Raw genomic sequence first — 23,929 nt, forward strand, 5'->3', positions numbered from 1 at the left:
TCAATCCATAAACGTGTTCCTCTTCCTTTATTACTACTGAGGTCTTCATTCAAGTCGTTAGTGAATTATATGGAATATTTTAACTATAGATTGTTATAATAATGACTGCTTAAATATACTTGTAAAATATGTTATAAAAATATTTTTTTTAAAGTTCCACTGCAACATAAATTTATAAATAAAGTGATATTAATTTGTTTTTTGTATAATAATATTATAATGCTGATTTCTATCGTTTTATCGTATTGATTTTTATTTATTTTTATCTTAACCTAATTATAGGCTTAATTATATTATTTAAACTATAGTTTGAACTTAATACAATTATTGCAACGTTGTCACGGTCTTGACATTTTTAGTTCAGTTAATAGAGTTCGATGTCTAGTGAAACGATCTTTCTATTGACAAATAGTGTTATAGATAACAGTATTAGATAAAAATGTGAGATTAAGGGCCAGTTTCACCACTGGCTGATAAAGTCCCAGTTAGCAATATCCAGTAGATAATACACATTTCACACATAGATTTTATTTTTACATACTTATTTTTAATTTAAAAAATTAATAAATGGTATGAATGTGTTACTTACTATTATCGTTCATTAATGAGATAATTATTCCTGAACATTTAAGAAATAATTATTTTGTATTTTTATCCTCTATCTATGAGATAACATTCATTATTAGATTACTATCTGAAACTTTATTCGTAACTAGTGACTGGCTCTAAGGAACTGGAGTTTTTAGTACCTATATTTTTTAAATAAGAGGTAGGGAACACGTGGACTTGGATGTACCCACCAGCTCTTTAGAAATATGTTTCCTTTTGTTTGAGTGCTATTCATTAGTCGAATGTCACATTGGTAGACCCCATTCTTAGTGAGTACATTGAACTTACGTTGTCATATCTCAAAGCGTCATACAAGCCTGTATGCCAACGCTTTATACGAGCTACGTACACTGTTGTGCTATGGTTTTGGTTATCCTGAAATCTTTTCTTGCTTAAAGTTAATATGTAAATTGTATCGATCGAATAATAATAAGTAGAAATCTGGTGTAAAACTGTCCTGATAGTTTTTCGTATTTTTGGTTGATTATTATTTTTATATTTCTCCAGGCTTTCTGATAAGATACCTAGAAAATAATGATTAAATAAATGACGCCCACTCAACAGTTTTTAATCTAAATAAAATTAATATCCAATAAACTAAGCAAAGTGATAAAAGTGACAAATGGTTTCGTTTGAAGAAAGTGCTAAAGTGTTGAAAGTGTCGACAGATTTTAGTGTTGTCGTGTAGTTTATACAGTTTAAAGTTAGTTATTGGGATATGAGTGAGGATGAGTACGGAGCGACGCCTTTCTCGGAGCTTCCACTCTTGTCTGAAGGGCTCCTCGACTGAGGAAGCCGCGGATGAGGAGGAGAGCTGTTATCACTCGCTCGGTGGTCGCCACACCCTCAACAGGCAACCGCCGGTGTATGTTGAAGATTTATCCAACATTACGTTGGCGGACTTTGAGACACAAGATGATATTGACGGTTTGTATAATAATTATGAAATTATTAATATTTACGTGATACTGAGGAAATGTAATATTTGATATTTTCATTTCTTCGCTCTTGTCGCAAAGCCCGACGTTTCGTTCCGCCTCTCAACACGTAATGCATCCAGAATTCGGTGGAAAATAGGAAAAGGAAATGTCTTAATAGTAAAAAATAGTGTCTTATCACTAGTTCCCTCTGCTTATCCCACCATATCCGGGATCCAGCTCAAATATGAATAATAGCATAATATAGTCCAAAAAAAATTAATTTAGCGATTCTATTATTTAATTAACGAGTTATAATATATTAAAGTCATCAAAAAATTAAAAATATATCACATTTAGACAGTCATCAGGCAATCACATTAATAAAGCGATACTTATAATTTTAAATGTCATTCGTGAACGCTGTGACAGCATAGTATCACGCGGTCTGTAAGGTATGCGTGTACTTAATTGGTTGTTTTCTCTACACATATAAATGGTCTTTTTATGATGAATTGTAGATTTTAATTGATATATATTATAAGAAATTATATAAGAATAAGAATGCCTATATATTATATAAGTAATAATAATGAACGAAAGACGAAAGGTTAGTGAACTTTAAATTTATTATATTATCATGCCATTTTTGTTATAAGATTATTATGTAAAAATCAGCTTCACGCTGTACGAAGGTAGGCAGAGGGAGCTTAGACAGTCCGCTCCCCACTTTTCATCAAATTCTGGAGGCGTGTGGCCGTGTTAAATGACGGAACTTAGCCCTGACACTTGCGACCGAAGAAAATGAAATTATGAAACATTTTTTTTCTTTCTAGTGGAAATCGAACCCAAAACCGGTCGCTTTTACAGTCACACACTCAAGAATAATTAAATATACATTTACTATTGTTATAATATGGAAAAAAAAATGTGGTAGTGGCCTTTTAAATAACGAGTTCTCTTTACGTAAGTAGGTAGCTCTGTTCAGAATCTCTGTGTACAGTACCATAAAAAGATACCCGAGACCGCATTGTACTTATCTCTTGTCTGTCGAGTTTTCTCCGCGATAATTATAAACGTAGCATACCGTCCTGGACTTGGAAACATGTATTGTATTAAATGCGCTTATATTTCATAAGGTTTACGTGAATGTGATAGATTGTGGGTTCGATTTCGTCTCCAGTAAATGAAATAGTTAATATTTTCATTTCTTCGCTCTGGTATCTTTCATTTCTTTTCCAGAATTAGGCGGATAATGTGGAACGGAGTATCTTACCACTAGATTCCCTCCGCCTCTGCTTTGTGTATACATATAACGGGAAACTAAAAAAAATTATATATGAAATATATTTCATAAGCATCCTTTGCAGGACCAAACAATCTAATGGTAGATTAAAATGGCTATAAGCAAATATATTTGCTATAACAATTTATTTAATTTAAAATTATAATTTAACGTTTTAGTTAAAATATTATCTCGACAATACTAAATACTGTTTAATATTCGCCATCGCCAGTAAAGTCAGCCCACTTGAATGATTACTGCCTTGAATTGTGTGGGACCGACCTCGTTACGTTTTTGTATACGAGTAGTTGGAATAACAGTGTTTTGGTATGGCTGAATTATCATCTACTTAGCTAACTTTGTTTGTAACAAGGTGAAATATCATCAAAATTATAGAAGTTTATCATGTAGGAAGCAAGCTGTTAAGTTATGTTTTTTCTTTTAATGTTTTTGTAGGTAGAGGGAACTTGGGAACCTAGTGTACACACTCCATTCTCATTGAGACACTTCCGTTTCCCACTTTTCGAGGAATTATGGAAGCATTGTGTGTTGAGTGGTGGGTCTTAACTTGCTTTCCATTTTACCAGAGACATAATGAGGATATTAAATATTTTGTTTCCTCAAGTGGGAATCAAACCAACTACCTGTCGCACGCTTATGCCTTTCGCCTCAATTGGCCTCAATTAATTTATAGTAATTAATTAATTAATTTATTTATAATTTATTAATTTAAATAATTTCGAGTGTGGTCGCGAGAATTGGGGAAGGCCTATGTCCAGCAGTGGACAAAAGATGGCTGTTGATGATGATGATGATGATGATTCTCTTTTAAACGTTTGCATAAAAATATTATATAACATTTTCAAAAACACTGTCGCTATGTAATCGTGATTTGTTCTTGACATTGATTAAATATGTAATAACATTTGAAGTATGAGTCATATATCACCGGATACGTGATAGGTACCTCTGCCGTGCAATGGAATACCTAAACAATTGTGGTATTGCGAATGAATGCTATTGGTTGCTTGCTTTCATTTAAAATGCTATATTTGTTTCTATTTTAATTAGGCAATGTATAGAGTATATAAATAAATATTATACTTTATTAATTGCTTAATTTTGATTAAATGTGTATAAGTTAACAAAAAGAGGGGGTAAATATGTTTTTTTAATGTTCTTCGCACACTAAGGTAAATGAAACATTTGGAACAGTATAGAAATTTAACATAGCGAGTCATGAACCCACGCTTCTGTCAATTTTATTTTATAATTAATCGGTTAATTATTGATAGATTTTACAAAAAAATATAAATTTTTATTTAAAGTTTTTTAAATTACGTGGTGGGCTCAAGAGCTATCCTGGTCCCGCTGGCCCTCTCTCTACCTACGCTCATGACAGTATTGTACATTTATTTTATTGTCTACTTAGTATTTGTTGTTGGTATGCACCATGCATTATGCAATGAGTTGGAGAACTGTTTATAACCTAAAAGAACACCCAAAATTTAAAGCGGCCATTTTATAACGACAGTCATAGAGCCGCCATTATTGCTAATTCCTTTCACGTATCAAAAATTCAATTGTTTACATTTGCATTAAGTAAAATAATTAAACATATTCATTCTGTGTCCTAAACACCTGTGCGGCGCTGACATCCGCTTCCCGTATGCCGTCTCTCTCGTACCACCCTTTTGGTTCCAGTCGGTGCTTCCGTCACGCTCTGTGAGGTATAATTGAATCAAGGTTGTTCATAATGTACCTGAAGTTATGTTAGCTTTTGAACTTTTGAACTTTTTTGTTTAATTTTTTTTAGCTTCTAGTTATATGACGCATATGGCAGGGTTAATCTAATGTTAGGACACTCCGTTCCTCATTTACCGGCGAATTTTCGAGACTGTGTGGCACATAAATAAAATTATTAATTAATAATAATTTATTTTCCCGAGTCGAGAATCTATCTTTGATAATTAAATTAGATATCAAATAAAATAATAATTCATAAATTCAGTTTAAATAAATGTCTTAGTAAAAAGTACTATTTAAATCATAACTATTGAAATAATAATATTTTTTTTTCAGGACTATGTATTTTCTAATTCATTTCCTACTTTTCTTACCTAAGTGTGGAATATTATAACACTTTGAACGTGTAAAATATTTTTTTTTCTCATTTAAATAGTGTTTTATCTCTTTAAAATACCTTATCGTATCAAATTTTCTGGTTAGAATGTGATCTTAGCTGCTTTTGTGCATGTAGAGAACGGAAGCTGAGTGACTCGAGTGTCACATTGTGTTTTTCCCTATTGTTGTACGGGTGAATGAAATTTTGAGAGCCATATATGCTTTTACGTGGTATTTTGTACAGGATATTATAGTTTTAATAGGTTAGGTTAGTGTACCTACTTATCAACATACATACGCAGCGGCATAAAGGGTAACTGTCAGTCCGACAGGTTGGGGGTTCGATTCCTACTCGAGGAAATGAAATATTTCATTTCTTCGCTCTGGTGTTGAGTCAAAACGCGACTTTGATTTTCACGACTCAACACGCAATGCCTCCAGAATTCGGCGGAAAATGGGGAACCTTCTAACACTAGGTTCCCTCTGCCTACCCTGCTGTGTGCAGGATACAGCATGACGTTAAATACATATAAATCTACATACTAGCTCGAATGTCATTACAAAGCTATAAAAGTACTTAGTACATAAACGTAATGGTATGTATTTTAATTAGCAAATGTAACATCAATTAGAAGTTTCCTTACCATAGTGCTGTTGAGATCATTTATGACTTCATCGAATATATCGTGATTATTTATAGTTTTATATATAATAAATATATGTATGGGCTTTTTAATTTTTTATTTACTTTTGTTCATTACCTATTAAAACTGACATCATTATGTTGACAATTACCTACTATATGTATATGTACTATAATATTTACATTTTTATACATTTATCTTTACGCTATCCCGCAAATAAAGTTGCGGGAATCAACGCAGCGCTTTCCCTCGCTACCTGAGCGGGAAAATGGAAATATTAAATATTCATTACCCCGAGTGTAAATCGAACCTACACAAATCTCACTAAGATATATATTTTAAATACAAATATTTCAACAATGGCGTACCTGTTTAATAATTATTACAACCAACAAACAAACAAACAAACAAAAAATATATTATAGAAACAATATTAGGTATTTACAGACGAAAAAAAAATATTTTTACATCATTAAAATTAGATCAAATCTTCCTTGTTTCTAAAACGACAAGGAAAGTTCGCTCTAACACTTAACGTGGCTTGAATTATCCCGTACATTGCACTTTCTGTCTATTTATATCGATATTATACTGACACGTAGTTGGCAATCATTCTATACTGAAGTAACTATACTTCTTGTTATTAATAACTTTTATAATATATGATTTGTTATATAATAATATCTTTATTATATAATTATTATTAATGATTGATTGTTATATTATGGTAATATATGTTTAGTTTTAATTATTTGTTTTCTCCACTTAGTTATGAATGAATTAAGTAATTTTATTAAAGAGGTAGTGCAGTGCCACAAGCATGTATAACGCGATGGTTGTGAGTTCGGTTCTCACTGGGGGGATTTATTATTATTTAATTATGTTTTTTTTGCTCAAGCATCAAGGCAAAAGCGCGACGTTTAGTTCTGCCACTCAACACGCAATGCCTCGATAATTATGTATAACTTGGGGAACAGAGTGACTTAACACAGGTTCCCTCTGCCTACCCTGCTATATACGGGATACAGCGTGAAGCGCCTTACATATATCTAACGCATTTTAGGAAGAGTAGTATTTTATTTTGTCATACGTAGATAATATTTATTAGTTTTTAACCAGTTATCACTAACCAGTGAATATTAAAAGCCGGAAGGCAGATCAACAGACACCATTATCGCATGTGAAATGTGTGCCGTGAACAGGAAACGACGGTTCTATTTAAAAAAAAATACTTGTTTAGTCATAGTTGGGCTTAGGTTTGTAAAATATAAAATATATTGTTTTAATTTAGTAAAGTTTTGTTATATATAGTATATTTGTGTTTTATTACTTTTTCATGTTTTAGTAATTTCAAATTTTTTAGTTCTTTTTATTAAGTTATTTTTAAGTTACTTTTCGTCGTACGTAAACTCAAATGATGACATATTTTTAAAATAAATGTGGTATTATAAAACACCTTTAAAACCAGATTATAAAATAAGATGTGCTTGAAAATATAAATGAATGTAATAAACTATCTTTCGTGCTAATGATAAACTACATGTGATATTGCTATTTATAGACTAAGTACGCCCTCTGTGGAACATGTAATGTTAACGCAAAGTTACGTTAGTCCCGCTACTTGGCACTAGATGTCGCTGTGATTTAGTATTGTTAAAATAATTGCACCGCTTTAAACGTTGAAATCGGAAATAAAACTGCCTTTATGGAGTATATATTTTTTAAGAAAATCTAAAATAATTTATATATAAAAATTTAAAACAATTTAAAGTATATTATATAAAGATTTGGAAATTAATATAGATGATTTTTAAAATTGTTTAATTACTTAATGTTATTGACTCTATGTTATACAATCCAAAATCATAATGATACCCAAACGAGTTTAGTAGGATTACGATAGAATCGCATCGTAATACTGTGTTCTCGTACCAAGATTTACTTCATGTAAATTGCGAACATACTTGTGCTTCAAAGTATGAAGCTTCAAAGTTCAAATGTTATAACTTTGTTTTATAATGTTAGGAGCCTGAGAGGCACTTATTAAGTTATACAATTTTATTTTCTAGGGTTTAAGGTCTACATTTTAATAACATTTTAGTGTCGTTTCTTACTACGCTGAGATCTTCTATACTGTAACTAAGTATTACTTAGTTGATTGTGAAGTATAACCTATTTTGTAACGACTATGTTGTTTTTTTTTAAACTTGGTAAAAAAACAAAACACTTCAAAGAAATACATAATTTCGACATAGACGTATTTACAGAATTTTTTCCACAGGTAATTACATTTTTCTGTTTTCTTAAGTTCGTTCGATGTTATTTTTCATCCAATTTTTCTTAATTAATAATTACATTTATATTTTCTTAAAAAATAAATCTTAAAAAGTCAATTACTTTTTTTTAAAGAAAATACTTATTGGACTCTACAAATTGGCACATAAAATACCAGTCTATTGGTATTATATTAAAATAACTATAAAAATATTTAAATGTAAAAATCAATTTTGATATATTAGTTACCATAAAAAATATTTTAGCATAAAAGCCCTAAAAGTGTGAAAAATTGCTTCCATTTTGAAAGATCTTCGAGTAAAAAAAACTCTGTAAAAGCGAGGCGCGACTCTTGTATGCTTGAAACCGAATAGAGCCGAAGCTAACCGAATTTAACCGAGTGCACCAAACATGGCGCGAGTCGAAGCTTGTCAACAAACTTACTCGGTGTCTCGCTCGCGGGCCAGTCGCGCGTTTATCCCGCCAATTCCTTTTATTATATATTTTGTTTTAAAAGTTTGTAAAGTGATTGTAAATTTTATTTACAATAAGGTGCATTTTGTGATAACAGTGTTAACGTTATTTTACGTGAAAGTGAGTGAACGTTGTGAATTTGGATTGTAGGCCTATAGGAAATGTTCAATGTTGGAATATTATTTCTTGGGTAACTTAAAAGTAATACAAAATTAATATTTTATTACTTATCTTTAATCTATAAGAATGTCATAAAGCAATATTATGTATTCACGATTCAATGAACGTTTATAATCAGTTAGAACGTTGTACTATTATAAAGTAAACTTGTTTAGATGCAAAGGTTATACGGAGACAACTTACAATCTCTACATAGACGAACGTTACTATCTTTTGTAGACTATAGATATTTATGACCTTAGCAAACAAAGAAAACAAATAATCCTATTAATATTTTGATACTTGCATCAATAAACCATTTATTCTATTAACTTTAAATTTAAATATCAACTGATATAAAATTATGCTTGAAGTTTTACTAAACATTCTGTACAATTTCTACAAATTATAAATATCTTAAAATAAAAATCTTTTTTCAACATTGTAAATGAAACCTTTACCACCCACTAGTCAAAATCCTGCACGTGCTGAAACTTGTTGGCGAGAAACTAGCACACGATTGTGAGGGGAACAATGGCCATTTCTTTAGAAGATATTTTGTGACAATAGCCGCAACGTATGATGAATATTTTTAGATATCAAACTTCTTCAAAGTGAGAAATAAAATTCTGTTTATATAAATAAAAAACCTTCATCAAAATTTTCTATTGCCTCTTAAAATAAGAAAATATATTAATATGTTAGAATATTTAATCTTATTACCAATTTAATTAATATATACATATATTTGAATTGCAAGAATTAGTCGCCACCCTTCCAGGACGCCATATGACTGGCGTTCGAAGAATGCAAGCGTCAACCTTGGATAAAGAACCCTTTTATAGTTTTGTGGTAGTTCTGTGATATCGCTGTTTGAAATTACTTTTACAAATATTTTTAATACACACTTTAAAGTACATATACTCTAATTCTATAATATATTCTTAGTTTCGTTATTAACTATTAATATAACAAAAAAAAACCATATAAACTCTTAATAATATGCATAATTACTTGCAGCTTCAATTACGGTGTTGTACAGGGCCTTGACGAATCTTTACAGCAAATGTAAATTTACATTTGTGATGTTATTATTTTTTCATTCAACACACAAGGATAAAATTATAATAATAATTCACGATGTTGTTTTAAATATTTATTATGTGGGACGTTAAAAATCATTCGTTCGTAGGCTGTATTTAATCCTGTCTATGCACCCACGTGTACGCTCTCTAAGTCATTGAATCGTATTTAAAAAGTAAGTTTGTATGATTCACTGGTTCGAGTCCCAGTGTGTCACATTCCAGGCTTGCTCGAATGCTCGCTGTAAACCGGACCTAGCACGGCTCGCGCTCCTCCTTTTTTATTTGTCAACTTTATGGTCGAAGTACCGGTGCAATATTTTGTGTTTATCTGTATGTAATCTCTTTTAAGCTTTATTTTTTTGTACTGGCAATTTTTTTTACTCTGTGTTGTTTTGATCTAATTAGAAAATGCTTACCTTGGTTAATTCATTAACAATACTAGCTATGTAAGCGCGAAAATTATCATGGCCGCCGTATATGCTTAGCACTGAAAAAGAAACGACAGGAAATTAAAATATTCATAATTATTGTTTACGTTTCAAATCAAAGAAATAAATGTCATTTTAAAATTTTAATCACTACTTTAGATGTACATACAGTGGTATCGTATAAGAAGTAACATAAATTAAAGAAAAAGTAGTAAAAAATCCCTTCAAACCATTAATTAGAATTCATAACTTGTATTTTGCTGAACCGAATCTCAGGGTTGTTTCAATTCTCATACGCCAGCTTCCGGACGAGAGTTTTTTTATTCAGCATCTGTCGGCGCAGGTGTCTCTTCACATATTAAGCAGGTGGTACCAATTCACCTTACATATGTTTTGTACAATTTTGATGTATACTTATACAACCCATAAATTCCAAATGGGAGATTGGACATGACCTGATTTGCAGGTGTATTTCAAAACCAACCGATACTGAATGATTTCCATCTGATTACTTATTAATATGTTAATATGTCTATTATAATATTTAATTATAATATAGCGTTTTTCTTTTATATATTACACTTTTTTTTTATTTATTCCGTTTTAAGACATTCAAGGAGGATAGAAAAATAATTACATAGTATATATGAAAAAAAATGCAAGAAAATCGCTTGGAATTATATATTACCTAATTCATAGAGCGTTTTTTTTTCAAATAAATCATATAATATGCCTAATCAAAGTATAAAACTAGCTTATTTATTGACTAATGTCAGTATTCTTATATATTGCAATAGTAATATATATGATGAAATAATGCTACTAATTTAAAAGGTAACCAGAATCTTAGATATTATTTGAGGAATTCTGTAAAGCAATAGTCTGCGCTACCTATAGAGGCATGTCACGTCGCTCTCATCATTTACAGCGCATGGGTTTATCATTCCAGAAACATCTTCTGTTTTCCTGTTTATGTAAATGACGAATTTTAATCATCGGCCACCTAATTAATGTTCTTATAATTATACCTCGTATGTATTACTAGTGATTATTGATTATTAGTCACTCTATTTATGTACAGTTAATTTCTATGAGAATTTACTTTTTCTTCTACTATGGGAAATCAAATTATATTTCAGTTATTATTATCTCTAACAAGAAATGATTTTGATTTTAATATATAAGATAAAATATTTCTTTTTCTTTTTAATGATATTATTGTTGTACTTATAATTTCTTCACTATGAGCATCTTACCTCATAATCAACAAACTTGTAACAAAATAAAGCAAAAGCGTTAGGAAATCAATGTGCACCAGTGCATATAACGGGTAAATTATTGCCCATTGTCTCTGTTTTACGCTTCATTTGACGATATTGCTTAGAAAATGTTTCTCTGTAAGAGAGGGTGACATATGCATGCATGAAAAAAAAAAACTTTACCAATAATTCTTTAGTATAATTATTAAAAATACAATTTAAACATGTTTACGATTTTTTTTATCTATATTTGTGGTCACCGTGGCGTTTGACAGGATACGAGTTTATCTAAATGTCAGCCAATATGTTTTGCGCTTCCTTTAAATATTTAGTTATTAATCATATTTTAATCAAAATATTTTTTTCAGTTAAAGTAGTACCTACTTGTGGAACACGAATAGTATCTTACAAATTTAAAAAAATAAGAATTTCTAATAAACTAAAACTTGAGTACTTCATAATTCAACCTCATAGTCCAGTATAAGTTAAAAGTACACTAACTTGCAAATATAATAAAAGTTTGTACGCAAATATGTCGAGTAAAATTTAGAGCTTGAAGTTTATCCCAAGTAAACACAGAACTTGGCACTCATATAGATCTCCTTATTCTTATGTTGGTGAAGAACGACGCATTACTTAACATTTAACTTGGCTCTCATTCCACATTTATATTTTTTATTGTATAATAATAGCAAATATCAAAATAACGTAAATAAACATAAATAAACAATTTACTTTCGAATCATACGACAACTACATTACTGCCATCATGCCGTTTATAGGTCAATAAAATATTTTCATTTGAGTAATAAATGTTTTTAACGTTTAAATGAAGACTAAAGTAATCAAGTAATAGTTAATTAAGGCTTAATGAAACGAATACTAATAATTATTAATATTCTAGTTATATTTACTGCTAATAATAACAAGATGATTAAGATTATAATAATAAAATAAATTATATTGAATCTTTAAGCATGTAATTAGAAAAATTACGTTACTTTATATGTAAAACAATTTTTACACTTAGCGATGTAATTACGTGTAAATACAAACATACATGTGTAATGTTAATGTATATTTAAATAGAGATAACTAGAGACTCAAACGCGCTTCGCTCGCCTAAACTTGTTGTTGCTTATACAGGGTGGAAGAGGCAGCGCTTCTTTTATTGAAACTGCATATAGGGTAATATATTTCAAACCCAAACCTAAGAAATTAATCAAGGTATCTCAACAGTTTGGACGTAGAAATTTTTTTTCATTTCACGATTTTTATCCATACCTGTATTTTGTGTGACGCACACATACGTGTGCGACGTTTCCGATTTGACAGGTAAGTGTGTGCGTGCCTATGTTATACTTTACAAATGGCGTTTTATTTTAAAACGATAATTTTATTATTTATTTTGTTTGAAAAAATATTTTTTTTATTTTTGGGAATTATTTTTTTTCCGATTTATATTAGGCTTTAATAGAGTAGTTAAAACTGTGGTTTCATTTAAAGTGGTGCTGACACTTCCACCCTGTATATTATTTTATTTTTCTAATAAATAATAACTTATGTCCTCTCTAATACTTCTAAGAATATATGTACAAAGTTCCATGATAATCGGTCAAGTATTTTTGGCGTGAAAGCGTAACAAACAAACTTACATTTATAATATTAATATGTTTTACAAACATATTTTATATCGAATGCCTCTATGCAATGCATTAAATAAATAACATAGCGACAGATGCCACAATTTGCATATTGTTTACATTCCTCAATATAAGTATTGGAAACACGTTCCCAGCCGATCTTACGACAGCGATATCTAATTATTTGTTTATTTTTATTTATTTTCATAAATATCATTTTCGAAGCCAGTAGTGTGAGTTCGATTTCCATTCGAGGAAATGAAATATTTACTATTTTCATTTCTTCGTTCTGGTGTCGAGGCAAAACCTCGGCGTCTAGTTCCGTCATTCAACACACAATGCCTCCAGAAATCGTCGGAAGGTAGGGAGAGGAGTATCCTAACACTAGGTTCCCTGTTCCTACCCTGCTACATGCGGGATGCAGCGTGAAGATTTTTTATTTTTTTTAATTTATTTATTTTCACTTGTAATAAATGGTTATGTGAAAAGGCTGTAATTGTATTGTTGTCGGTAGGTAGGTACGCCGTGTGGTCGTGACCTTGCTAAAGTGAATGTACCTAACCTAACTACTTAGAAGTTGCAACTTGCTACTGGAATCATACTGTCATTATCTTTGTATTATAGACTAGCGACCCGTTTGCGGCTTCGCCCGCTTGAACTACATAATTATAGTTTATTAATCTGCGTTACTTTCGTTTTCTAAATATAATATCATTTTAATAACAACTGAATAAAACAATTTATAGCAATAACCAAGACCATTTTAATATATATATGGATCTCATTTAAAATAATATTTTAAAAAGACGAAAACTATGTAGCTCTGAAATATCGTTCTTTAAATTCCCTTTGTCCATTCAGTCTCTGTTGGAAATCGTTATTGCTTAAACCCATGGTTAACTCCTAACATTTATTTCGTAACTTTAGAACAAGTCGTTCGTTTTACCAAGTTATATGCTATTATATTTTGAATTTTACATTTACTTAAAATGATTGATATTTTTGTCACTGTTGTTGTAATTTATAAACGAAACTAGCGACCCTTTTGCGGCTTCGCCCGCTTTTACTACTGGATTATTCATATAATGTATGTTTGCAATGCACTTAAGATAATGTGAAAATTAATTAAACCCTAATGCAACCCGCATTTTCGTACTTTCAATAAGGATTTTCCAATTGTTTTACACAGCAAGGATTTTTTAGTAGGTACCGTAATTTTAAATCTGTGCTACTAATCTTTCAAGTACTTATTAAAATATATTTAAACTAGCGGACGCGCGCAGCTTCGCTTACGTAATTAGGGGTGAATTCTAATAAACCACGAATCATATGTTCAATGAAATATTTTTAAAGTCTAAATTTCAAATTTTATAAAAATCGGTGGTGATTTAAAGATTTTTCCATACAAACTTTCAACCCCTTATTTGCACCCTTAGGGGGTGAATTCTAGGAAACCATGAAACACATGTTCAATTAAATATTTTTAAGAGTCTAAATTAAAAATTTTATAATAATCTGTGGCGTTTTAAAGATTTTTTCATACAAACTTTCAACCCCTTATTTGCACCCTTAGGAGAAGAATTCTAGAAAACCATGAAACATGTGTTCAATTAAATACTTTTAAGAGTCTGAATTTCAAATTTTATAAAAATTGGTGCTGATTTAAAAAAAAATCTATACAAACTTTCAACCCCTTATTTGCACCCTTAGGGGGAGAATTCTAGAAAACGATGAAATACGTGTTCAATTAAATACTTTTAAAAATCTAAATTTAAAATTTTATAAAAATCGGTGCCGATTTAATTTTTTTTCCATACAAACTTTGAACCCCTATTTCACCCCTTTAGGGTAAAAATTTTTTAAAATCCCTTCTTAATGGATGTCCAGATTACGAAAGTAAACATCCGTCCAAATTTCACGTTTCTACGCACAACGGTTACGGCTGTGCGTGCGTCTTACCTCAGTCAGTGAGGACAAGTCCTTTTATATATATAGATTACTATTTTTAGATAGTTAAATGACATTAAATAATACATTCAACTCGAATTATCCAATACGTGCAAACGCATCTAAATCTTCGTTGCTATAAAGGCAGACGGGTTTTTTTTTCGAGCTTGTGGTTGATGCTGAAGAGGGTATTCTGTCCCTGATGAAAAGCAAGCACTACGTGGCTGCCTGTGACGAAAATTAAATAGAATGCATCGGCCGGGAATTGAACCCGGGCTGCCCGCGTGGCAGGCGAGCATTCTACCACTGAACCACCGATGCGTGTAAGGCAGGCGGGCGCGGCGGACTCGCTTGTATAAGCATAACGTCGCGAGGCGCGTTTCGCAGCAAGGATTTTTTGATATTGTAACAACTTCTAAAGTACTTATTAAAATGAAAAACAGAAAAGACAGTTTTGATCTACATTAAATGGCCAACGTAACTAATATACTTATTTATATGCTGAGAGTAAGGGATAAGTGAAACTTGACTCGATACAGTTGATGTGTGAACGGCGTGATGTGTCAATAATTAAATGCGTTTTTCTCTAAAAATATTCGCAATTTCGAAATAGTTTAAAAAGCAAATTTTATCTTCGTTTAACGTAGAAATTTAATAAAGTATTTTAAAGGATAAGGATTAATACCATTATGGAAAAATATCCCTCACAATAAAAAATATATTGAAATTATTATTTTTAGACAGAAATATGATCACTACACGTTATTCTTAAAAGATACGAATATGCCATCGCGGACTTTTTTGTAGATCTTATTAAGAGGAACAATACTCCAGTACATTTTTTTCATGTAGTATTTTCCATTAAAGCAGCGCATGCGCCAAAGTGTCTCAGCGGGTAGGACTTTATACACATTTATCGTATTTATGTTAATTTACATAAGAATGTACAAATAATAAACTATATATAAACCTTCCCTGAGAAATACTCGACCTAATGGTGAAAACTGCATCCAAATCCGTTGGGTGGTTTAGAAGAAGAAGAGTTAGAAAGTTCAGACAGACACAAAAAGCGACTTTGTTTTATAAGATATAGGATAACATAGTTGATTCCTTTGTGTTGAAAAAAAATCCGAAATTACCTAAGTTCTACGGCTATACTTCATTTATATATGTCATTAAAAGTGGAGTGACTTAAATTAGTTTATACATTATTTTTGTCTTTTTGCCTTTTGTCTATCTTTAAAGGTTTGAAATTACTACCCAAATTAATTTAAGAAATTATCTCTAAAATCTTATTTTACGTATTTATCTATATCTTAAACTAAAATTAACAATTTAACCGAATTACACAACTAATATAACAACAAGCTTACACCGACAAAGGCAAAACTCCTTTTGTTTTAAGCCCCGCTCGGTATGCTTATCTGGCCCTAGAGATTCCCAAATATTCCCCTTTGATGTTGCATCATATTATATTCTTGATCTTGATTGTGACCAAATCTCAAGATTAGTTAAGGTGACCGGCAAATGTTTAATCATTTTAATAAATAAGGAAGTATGGGATATTCGTCAGCTTCACGCTGTATCCCGCACATAGCAGGATAGACAGAGGGAACCTCCGTTCCACCTCGACACCAGAGCGAAGAAATGGAAATATGAATTTTAAATAAATATTTCATCTCGAGTGGGGATTGAACCCACAACCAGTTGGTTTTACAGATCTAACAGATCTACAGGATTCTAATTCTAAGGCTTGATTTTGTTTGAATTTGTTATTTATTTAAATAATAACATAATATAATATCATAATCTTAAAACAGTGTAAACACTGTAGTTGCGATAAGTGAACTGCTCTATCCAGGTCAGTCTTGGAACAGTATTTTACATAACGGGACTGGTCCGATGGTTTTTCATCCCAAGTCATACTTATAATGTAAGCATATAAGAACGTCGATATTTTGTAATAATGAGTTGTCGGTCGTGGCAAAGTAATACTGCTTGCGGACAGCGATGGTAGTAGGTTCAATTTTAATTTATCGAAGTAATTATTATATTTCTATTAGTTTTATTCCTTCGCTCTAGTAAATCAAATGCGGTGTTAGGTTCCGATACTCACTCGCTCGAATATTTTTGAAATTGAGAGAGAATGTACAATTACAAAAAAAACATAATGCTCTAATTTTAATACTGCGAATATATTTATCTTTGTAGATAAATACAAAAAAGATAAAATAAATGAAATAAAAAAATTTAGTAATTTCCGAAATGGCAGAAAGTTAATTATCTTTTGAAGCTTAAGTTTCAACGAGTATACTCACCTAATAAACTAATTGGGGCTCTAGTTAAATGACTGCCTTCATTCGCGTGAACCCACTCTGACAGTTTAAGTAGTAGATCCCTTTACGTCGTGTTGATTGATGAGTAACAGTTAATTATGGTTAATGTATTAATTGTCTACACTATACACTATTTTATTTAAGTAGATATTTTAATATTAATACTATTGTGAGTCGTTGATAAAAGATTAAAAATTAAAAATATTTTAGTGTCCCACACATAGCAGGATAGGCAGAGGGACGTAGTGGTAAGACACTTCGTACCGTACTTTCGGCCGGAATCCGGAGGCATTGTGTGTTGACTGGCGGAATTTAATGCCACATTTTCCAGGACACCAGAACGAAGAAATGAAAATATAAATTTAAATAAATATTTCAATTTTTGAAGTGGGAATCGAGCCCAGGTCCAGTCACGTTTACACACTTACGCGTCTACGCAACGACTGGCCTCGATAAAAGTTTAACTTAAAATTATTTTCTTAAAACATTTATTTATTCACTTCTACATTCGTACTCTACTGCGTATTTCACATCAGAGATGACTTTGATATCGCTTCTTATATCATCAAAGATATATCTACTGACCACCTCGTGTAAAGCAACCCATATAACATGCGGGGTCTAGTAGAACCTGTATAGTAGGAAACCCGTCTTTCCAGCTACGCGTAGGAAATCTATTCACATCCGCTCGACACTTTTTTTTATAAAATAGTACATGAGTCAATATTTCTTTATAATAATTGTTTAGTAAGTCTTTATAGTTGTTTAAAATCTTTATAGTTGGAGTGGAACCTATTGGTTATTTAACATTATGTTATGTACAAATTAAATTTCTTTTCTTTATATTTTATATATTCCTAAAATCATGGACTATCTACTCTAAAAATTTTAAATAAGGTGAATGAAAACATTTTGGCACCTTATTTGGAAAATTGTTTACCCAAAAACACACAAACAGTACAGAATACAGTTAAAAAATAATTAAAAATCTTAACAAATCTAAAAATAAAAATGAGAATCAATTATTTTTAGAATACCACGACGTCCTACACACTAATAAAATTGACCAGTAAAAGAGAGATAACTCTACACAATTATAGAAGAATCCAATCCAGAAAAAAAAGAGATCCAGTAGAAATACACGCTGTATTACCTATAACAAAAGCATCTTCTTTATTCTCTTCTTTTGTAGTCTTTAAAATATCCTCTATATTTACCAACTAAGAAATAACATGTGAATTTATTAAGTTTTTTGGGTAAAGCAACATACTCGTAAGTAGGCTACAATAACAGCGCTAAAGCTAACCACATCGACTGCTGTGAACGACAAAGTAAACTTGTTCTGTTTATTAAATGTAATTTCTCTTTCATTTAAGAAGCAACTGGAATACTGTGCTTGCCATATGTCATGAACACCATATGTACATACATTGTCGTGTGAAATAAAATTAAAATTATTATACTAATTTAAACGATTGAGTAGTTTTTTGTGCGTGATTGTAATATATCCACCTTCAGTATCTCTTATTTAGGAGCAAGGCAGAGAACGGAGAGTTTTAGGTTCTCTTTTCATGAATTAAAACCGACAACTTTATGATATGTTATCTCAAACAGCCTCCTTTTTGGAACACATATTAATTATTCGTTAAAAACATAACTGATACAGAATTTTAAACTAAAAATTCTTAACTAGGAGTTAAGGCACGTAGTTCTTCTTTTTTTTCTTCTTCTCTCAAGTCCGAGATCGAGCTTAAGATGCCGTTTTCTTTCATAGATATATAATTTACGAATGAAAACGACATCCCAAGATCGATCTCAAGATTTGAGAGCGGTTTATAAATACGGGTCTAAATTAGACGCATTCAACAATTGTCTTCACGGCTCTTAAATAGTGTCTCCGTGGTCACAGTCCAACCAACTTTTGTAACATCCTATTGTTTTTGTTCACATCTGGCTTTAGTGACACGATATGTATTGCTTTTGCTGGTTCTTTGTGTAAAATGTAAATGTTACATTATAGTAGATATATATATATATACATATTATATATATTACGTTAAGATAAAATTATATTTAGTTTCTTTTTCTTCCTGGCATTTTATAAAAGTTACGTATAATTTATGTATACTAAATATTATATTATGTAGGTATACCACTACAAATATATCTAAATAAAATATATTTCTAATCTATGTTTATAAAGTGGAAATATATATTATAGAAGAAAAAATATCTTCACAATATAAAAAAAAACTCTGTTTTTTAGAGGTGAAATTTTATAGAATACACAGTGCTCGAGGGTTCAGGTTGTGGAGCATTTATCATTCCATTTCACAAACGTGTCGGGAACGCTGATAATTCTATTTAATATTTGAGAGGATTGCGTGTGAAATGTTTCTCCCTCACAGTATGTTGTTTGTTTTTGTTTCTGCGCCCATACACTTGATGCCCTTTCCGGTACTAGGAACTGTTAATTTGAATACTAACTAAATGCCACAATTTCACTTATATATTTTTATTATCTTAATAATACCACAACAGGGGTTAAAACATTCCGTTTCGCTTTTTCCGTCTCGAATCGAATGGGAATCGAACCCATAACCTGTCGCGTTTACGGCCACAATTTGTGCCCCTGCACTACGACTGACCCCAGTGATCCTTTTATAATTTTCAATGACAAATATTTATTTAAGGAAATTACAATTATTTAAAAACAAATAAGTTTAAAATTGTATTTTCCATAGATAAACTAATCCTAGGTTGAAAGACCCAAGCAGTAAACCTAAACAGTGACACTGTCAATTACCTGAAGGCACTGCCTTGAATCGTTGCCCACGTTGGTCACGCCGCCGATGGTGACCCTAAAATTAAGTTTCTTTTGCTTATTTTATGGATTTATGTTTTTAAGATAAATTAACGAATATTATGTTTATTCTTAAATTCATTATTACGTCGTTTCTACAGTACTAGAATCGATTTTATTAAATCAATAGTTATGATAATGATAATTAATAATTAAAACAAAAGTAGCCTTAGTACCGTCGTTTTAGTGCACAGTCGGTTATCAAATAATGTGAATATTGAATACGTATGTGTATTTTAGTTTTATATATGCTGTAAGCGGTGGCGGGTTAATAACATTCGTTCCGCAAGCTTTGTTTGCCCCGTTTCGTCTTGCACTCCACAAGAGCAGCCTCATTCCTCTGTATCACGACATCCGGTGCTTTATTTCGTTCTCTGAATACCTACCTGTATTACAAAGAGGTTTTTAATCGACGCGAAATTATCGTGTTTGCGTTTTTTTTTGTTTTAACCCACAGGAGAGTCTATAGCGTCATATCTATATTTCGATTTGGGTTATGGTCGAGGATATATTCAAAGATATATATTTCAGTATATTTTGAGGCCAGACGTGGCAGATTACGGCTTCAAAGCCCACTTGAGAATTCGGGAGAAAGGGAGTGAAGTGTACTAACACTAGGTTCCCTCCGCCTATCCTGCTGTATTAAAAAAAATATTCTTTATTTGCATATATGTTAATCTAAGTAATTAATGTAATTAAACCAGCTGTAATGTATGTTAGCCAACTTAGTTTAAATATTTTCGCACTTCGCACGACTGCCGCTCCTCTTTCGGAGCAAACACATGTGGGACTTACTATTATTACTTTCCATTTCCTTCTGCATTTACAATATACTAAAGTAAATGAATTATGTCTATATAAATTACATTCAATATGTAAGACTTGGTGATGTGGGTTCGATTCCCCGAGGACTGAATTATTATTATTTATTTATATGAAAATATTTCTTCACTTCTGGTACCAAGGCTAAAATCATCCAGCTAAAGGCATCCCATCGAAAATTCAGTGAAAAGTTGGGAACGCAGTGTCTTAACACTAGGTTCCCTCTCCCTACTCTGCTATATAAAGCTAAACAATTTTTTTTCACTCATATTACAGTATTAATCAACGTTGCTTATAAATAAATGCACGAACACTTCTCTTGTTTAAAATCGACTCTTGTTTCGTAACGTTGTACAATCTTATCAACTCCGATAAAATGAACTATTCGCGGTGCCGTGCCGGCACAATCGATCAATACGCATTTCTCGATTAAAACATTTTTTATGACTGCCTATGTGGTGTTTTTATGAATTCACGCTAGCATTCACTTATTTACTTAGTATTGTTATATTTATTACGTGAATATATTCCAACATTCAGCATTTAATTATATTTTAGTTTTAAAATGTCTTCAAAGTGTAAAGTGTTTGTAAACTAAAAAAAGTGATTCAATTAGTGGTTACTTCGAAACATGACATCTAGAAGTGATAATTTCTTAAGAAATTTAAGTGCGACGAATGGCTGCAGCGATGCGGCTCGAAGCCCGTAAAAAGGGTTAACATTTAACTTGGCATGCTTCCGCCATTACCTCACAACCACCATGTCTAGAGCTCTATCACCGAATTCTTCGATCAACAGCGACGATCAGATCAAACGTCGATCTGTATTTTATGTTCCATTATTTGAAAGCTTTGAGAACTATTTACCACTAACTGAGGAAGAGAAAGAAGCAATAATATGTGGACACGCCATAGGTGAAACTCCTATCAAGCCTAAACGTCTAAAAGCATCCGACTCTGAGAGATTGCAAATACTGTCTCAAAGCGATATAAGTTTCGTTGAAAGTGAAAGTGACGTAAGCTATTTAAGTCCTGGAAGACGATATGGGCGGCCTTTGTCGTCAAGGATAAGTTCTAACGAAGCTCTTACAAGAGAGTGTCAGCGAGATCTCACTAGTCCTAAGCTTGTAGCTGAGAGTAATCTCATGGCACATTCGAAACCAAGACTGAGAAGTACAACGTCATGTGAGCCACGCTACGATAGAATATATTCTCCATTAGGACCTTCGATGTCCTCTAACAAACTGAATACGTCAACATCTAGTATAGGCGCTAGGTTGTCTTCCAAACATCCAATACGAAATTCAAATTTATCTTTGATACCCGATTCTCCAAAGATTCTTTCTCCAAATAAAGAAAAATCAAAGACTTTACCACAAAACCTCAATGCTCCATCACCAATACGTGGAAGTTGTAGTTCCACTTCAATTTTTAAAGCACCTAAGATAACAGTTACTCCAGAAAGTCCAAATAAGAGCCCAGGTAAAATGTCAGGGTTAAATTTCATTAGACGTTCGCGTAGTACGAAATTGTCCAGAAGTAACTCTCTTCTTCGGAGTATAACGGCACGGCATATTGAGGAAGGTCGAGAAGACTGTACAGCAGTGGTTACGGATTTAGTGGATAATTATGATAAGTTTATTGACAATAATGGAGGTGAAAAAGAAGTAATTTGCGCGCTCATCAAGAAGAATGAAGAACAAGTAGCAAATAGTCCTCTCAGTCTTCGTAGAGCGTATTTAGATGTAGAAGATGATGTCGCTGTGCATTCTGGTAAGAGGTGTTATTTAATTAAATTATAATATTTTTAAGAAATGTCGTAAACAAAAATTATTTTATTTATTTAAAAAAACTAGCTAGCTAGTCGTTAAAAGTGCTTACCATACAATGTGAACTCTATTTTATATTCAGCATATTTGCAAAATATGTTGACGTCTTATTATACAAATTCATCAATAAATAAAATAAATACTGAAAAAGGTCAGTGGCACGAGGACACAAGCGTCGACTGTAAAGGCGACAAGTTGTGGGTTCGATTCCCACTCGAGGAAATGAAATATTTAATATTTTCTAGTCTCTAGACTTCGGTAAAAATGGATAGTGGAGTGTTTTAAAACTAAATTCCCTCTACCTACCCTGATACATGCGTGAAGCTGGAAGAAAATGTCTATATTAAAAAAAATAACGAAATATATAACGCAAAAACGTACATATGCATTACAAATTGAAAATGTTAATTATATGCACTTTTAAACTATAGTTTAATTACACCAGTCTACGGGGACGCGTCGTTAAGATAAAAATATAATTTTAAAATTGTTTTACCTAGTGCATTTAATTTTTACTTAATTAAGGCGGAAATATTTTTACATTTTTTGAAAATAGTTGATATTAAATATTAACCGTACTATATTACTACTACATATGTATGTTTCAAAGTGTTTGTTTTATGTAACAAATGTTTTAAATCTAGCTTATAATATTATTTTCTAAATGCTTGAACCAAATAACATTAAAAATTTTGCAAACTAAAAATAAAAATGTTAATGTATACTTAAATAGTAAACTAAGTGAAAGCTAAGTAAGCAAAAGCCTAACTTGTTGAAAACTGCCGTATACACTTAGTTAGGAAGTGAACTGCTATAATTTACGGGGCAATGACTCATGCCCTAGCGTCTATATCGTATTTATTGGTTTTTGGTCATTCACCTTCAAGGGGTGCAAATAATTGTTTGAAAATATGTTATTTCAATTTTCATATTATTATTATTTTCTTATAAAATATTGTAATTCTCCATTTTTCGAAAGCGTATAAATATGTGAACGTAGCGGAACTTAAACCCGCACCTCTTGAAAACCATACGCTTTGACCTCTAAGCCATACGTTTCTTGAGAACGTAAACAAGCAATTTCTTTCCTAAGTGTAGAATAACTCTTAAAATAAGTTAAAAGTATTGTAATTCTATTGACGCGCGTTCTTTTTTGCTTCCTCATTAAAAGCTCCCTAGTGACTGAAGGCAGTTCACGAGCAAAAAAATTGCCGGCACGATTTTTGTACCAA

General features: G+C 31.5%; 1 protein-coding gene across 9 annotated transcripts in view; it reads left to right on the plus strand.

The window, feature by feature from the left end:
• The window catches only part of raskol (Ras GTPase-activating protein raskol), a 136,662-nt gene that overhangs the window by 96,328 nt on the left and 16,405 nt on the right, over positions 1 to 23,929 (plus strand). Inside the window, exon 2 of one of the 9 annotated variants that reach the window (XM_085192565.1) lies at positions 1,117 to 1,536. The exons of 6 other annotated variants lie outside the window; for them this stretch is intronic. In XM_085192565.1, coding sequence (XP_085048691.1) covers positions 1,338 to 1,536 — 199 coding nt within the window. In that variant the 5' untranslated portion in view covers positions 1,117 to 1,337. Of the gene's footprint in view, positions 1 to 1,116; positions 1,537 to 21,450; positions 22,642 to 23,929 lie in introns of those variants that run through there. 2 more of the 9 variants (XM_085192566.1, XM_085192561.1) reach the window with 2 other exon arrangements.

Source organism: Heliconius melpomene, chromosome 11 (genome assembly GCF_056956725.1).
Source record: "Heliconius melpomene rosina isolate 202511_hmr_F chromosome 11, ASM5695672v1, whole genome shotgun sequence".
NCBI classification, from domain to species: Eukaryota; Metazoa; Arthropoda; class Insecta; order Lepidoptera; family Nymphalidae; genus Heliconius; species Heliconius melpomene.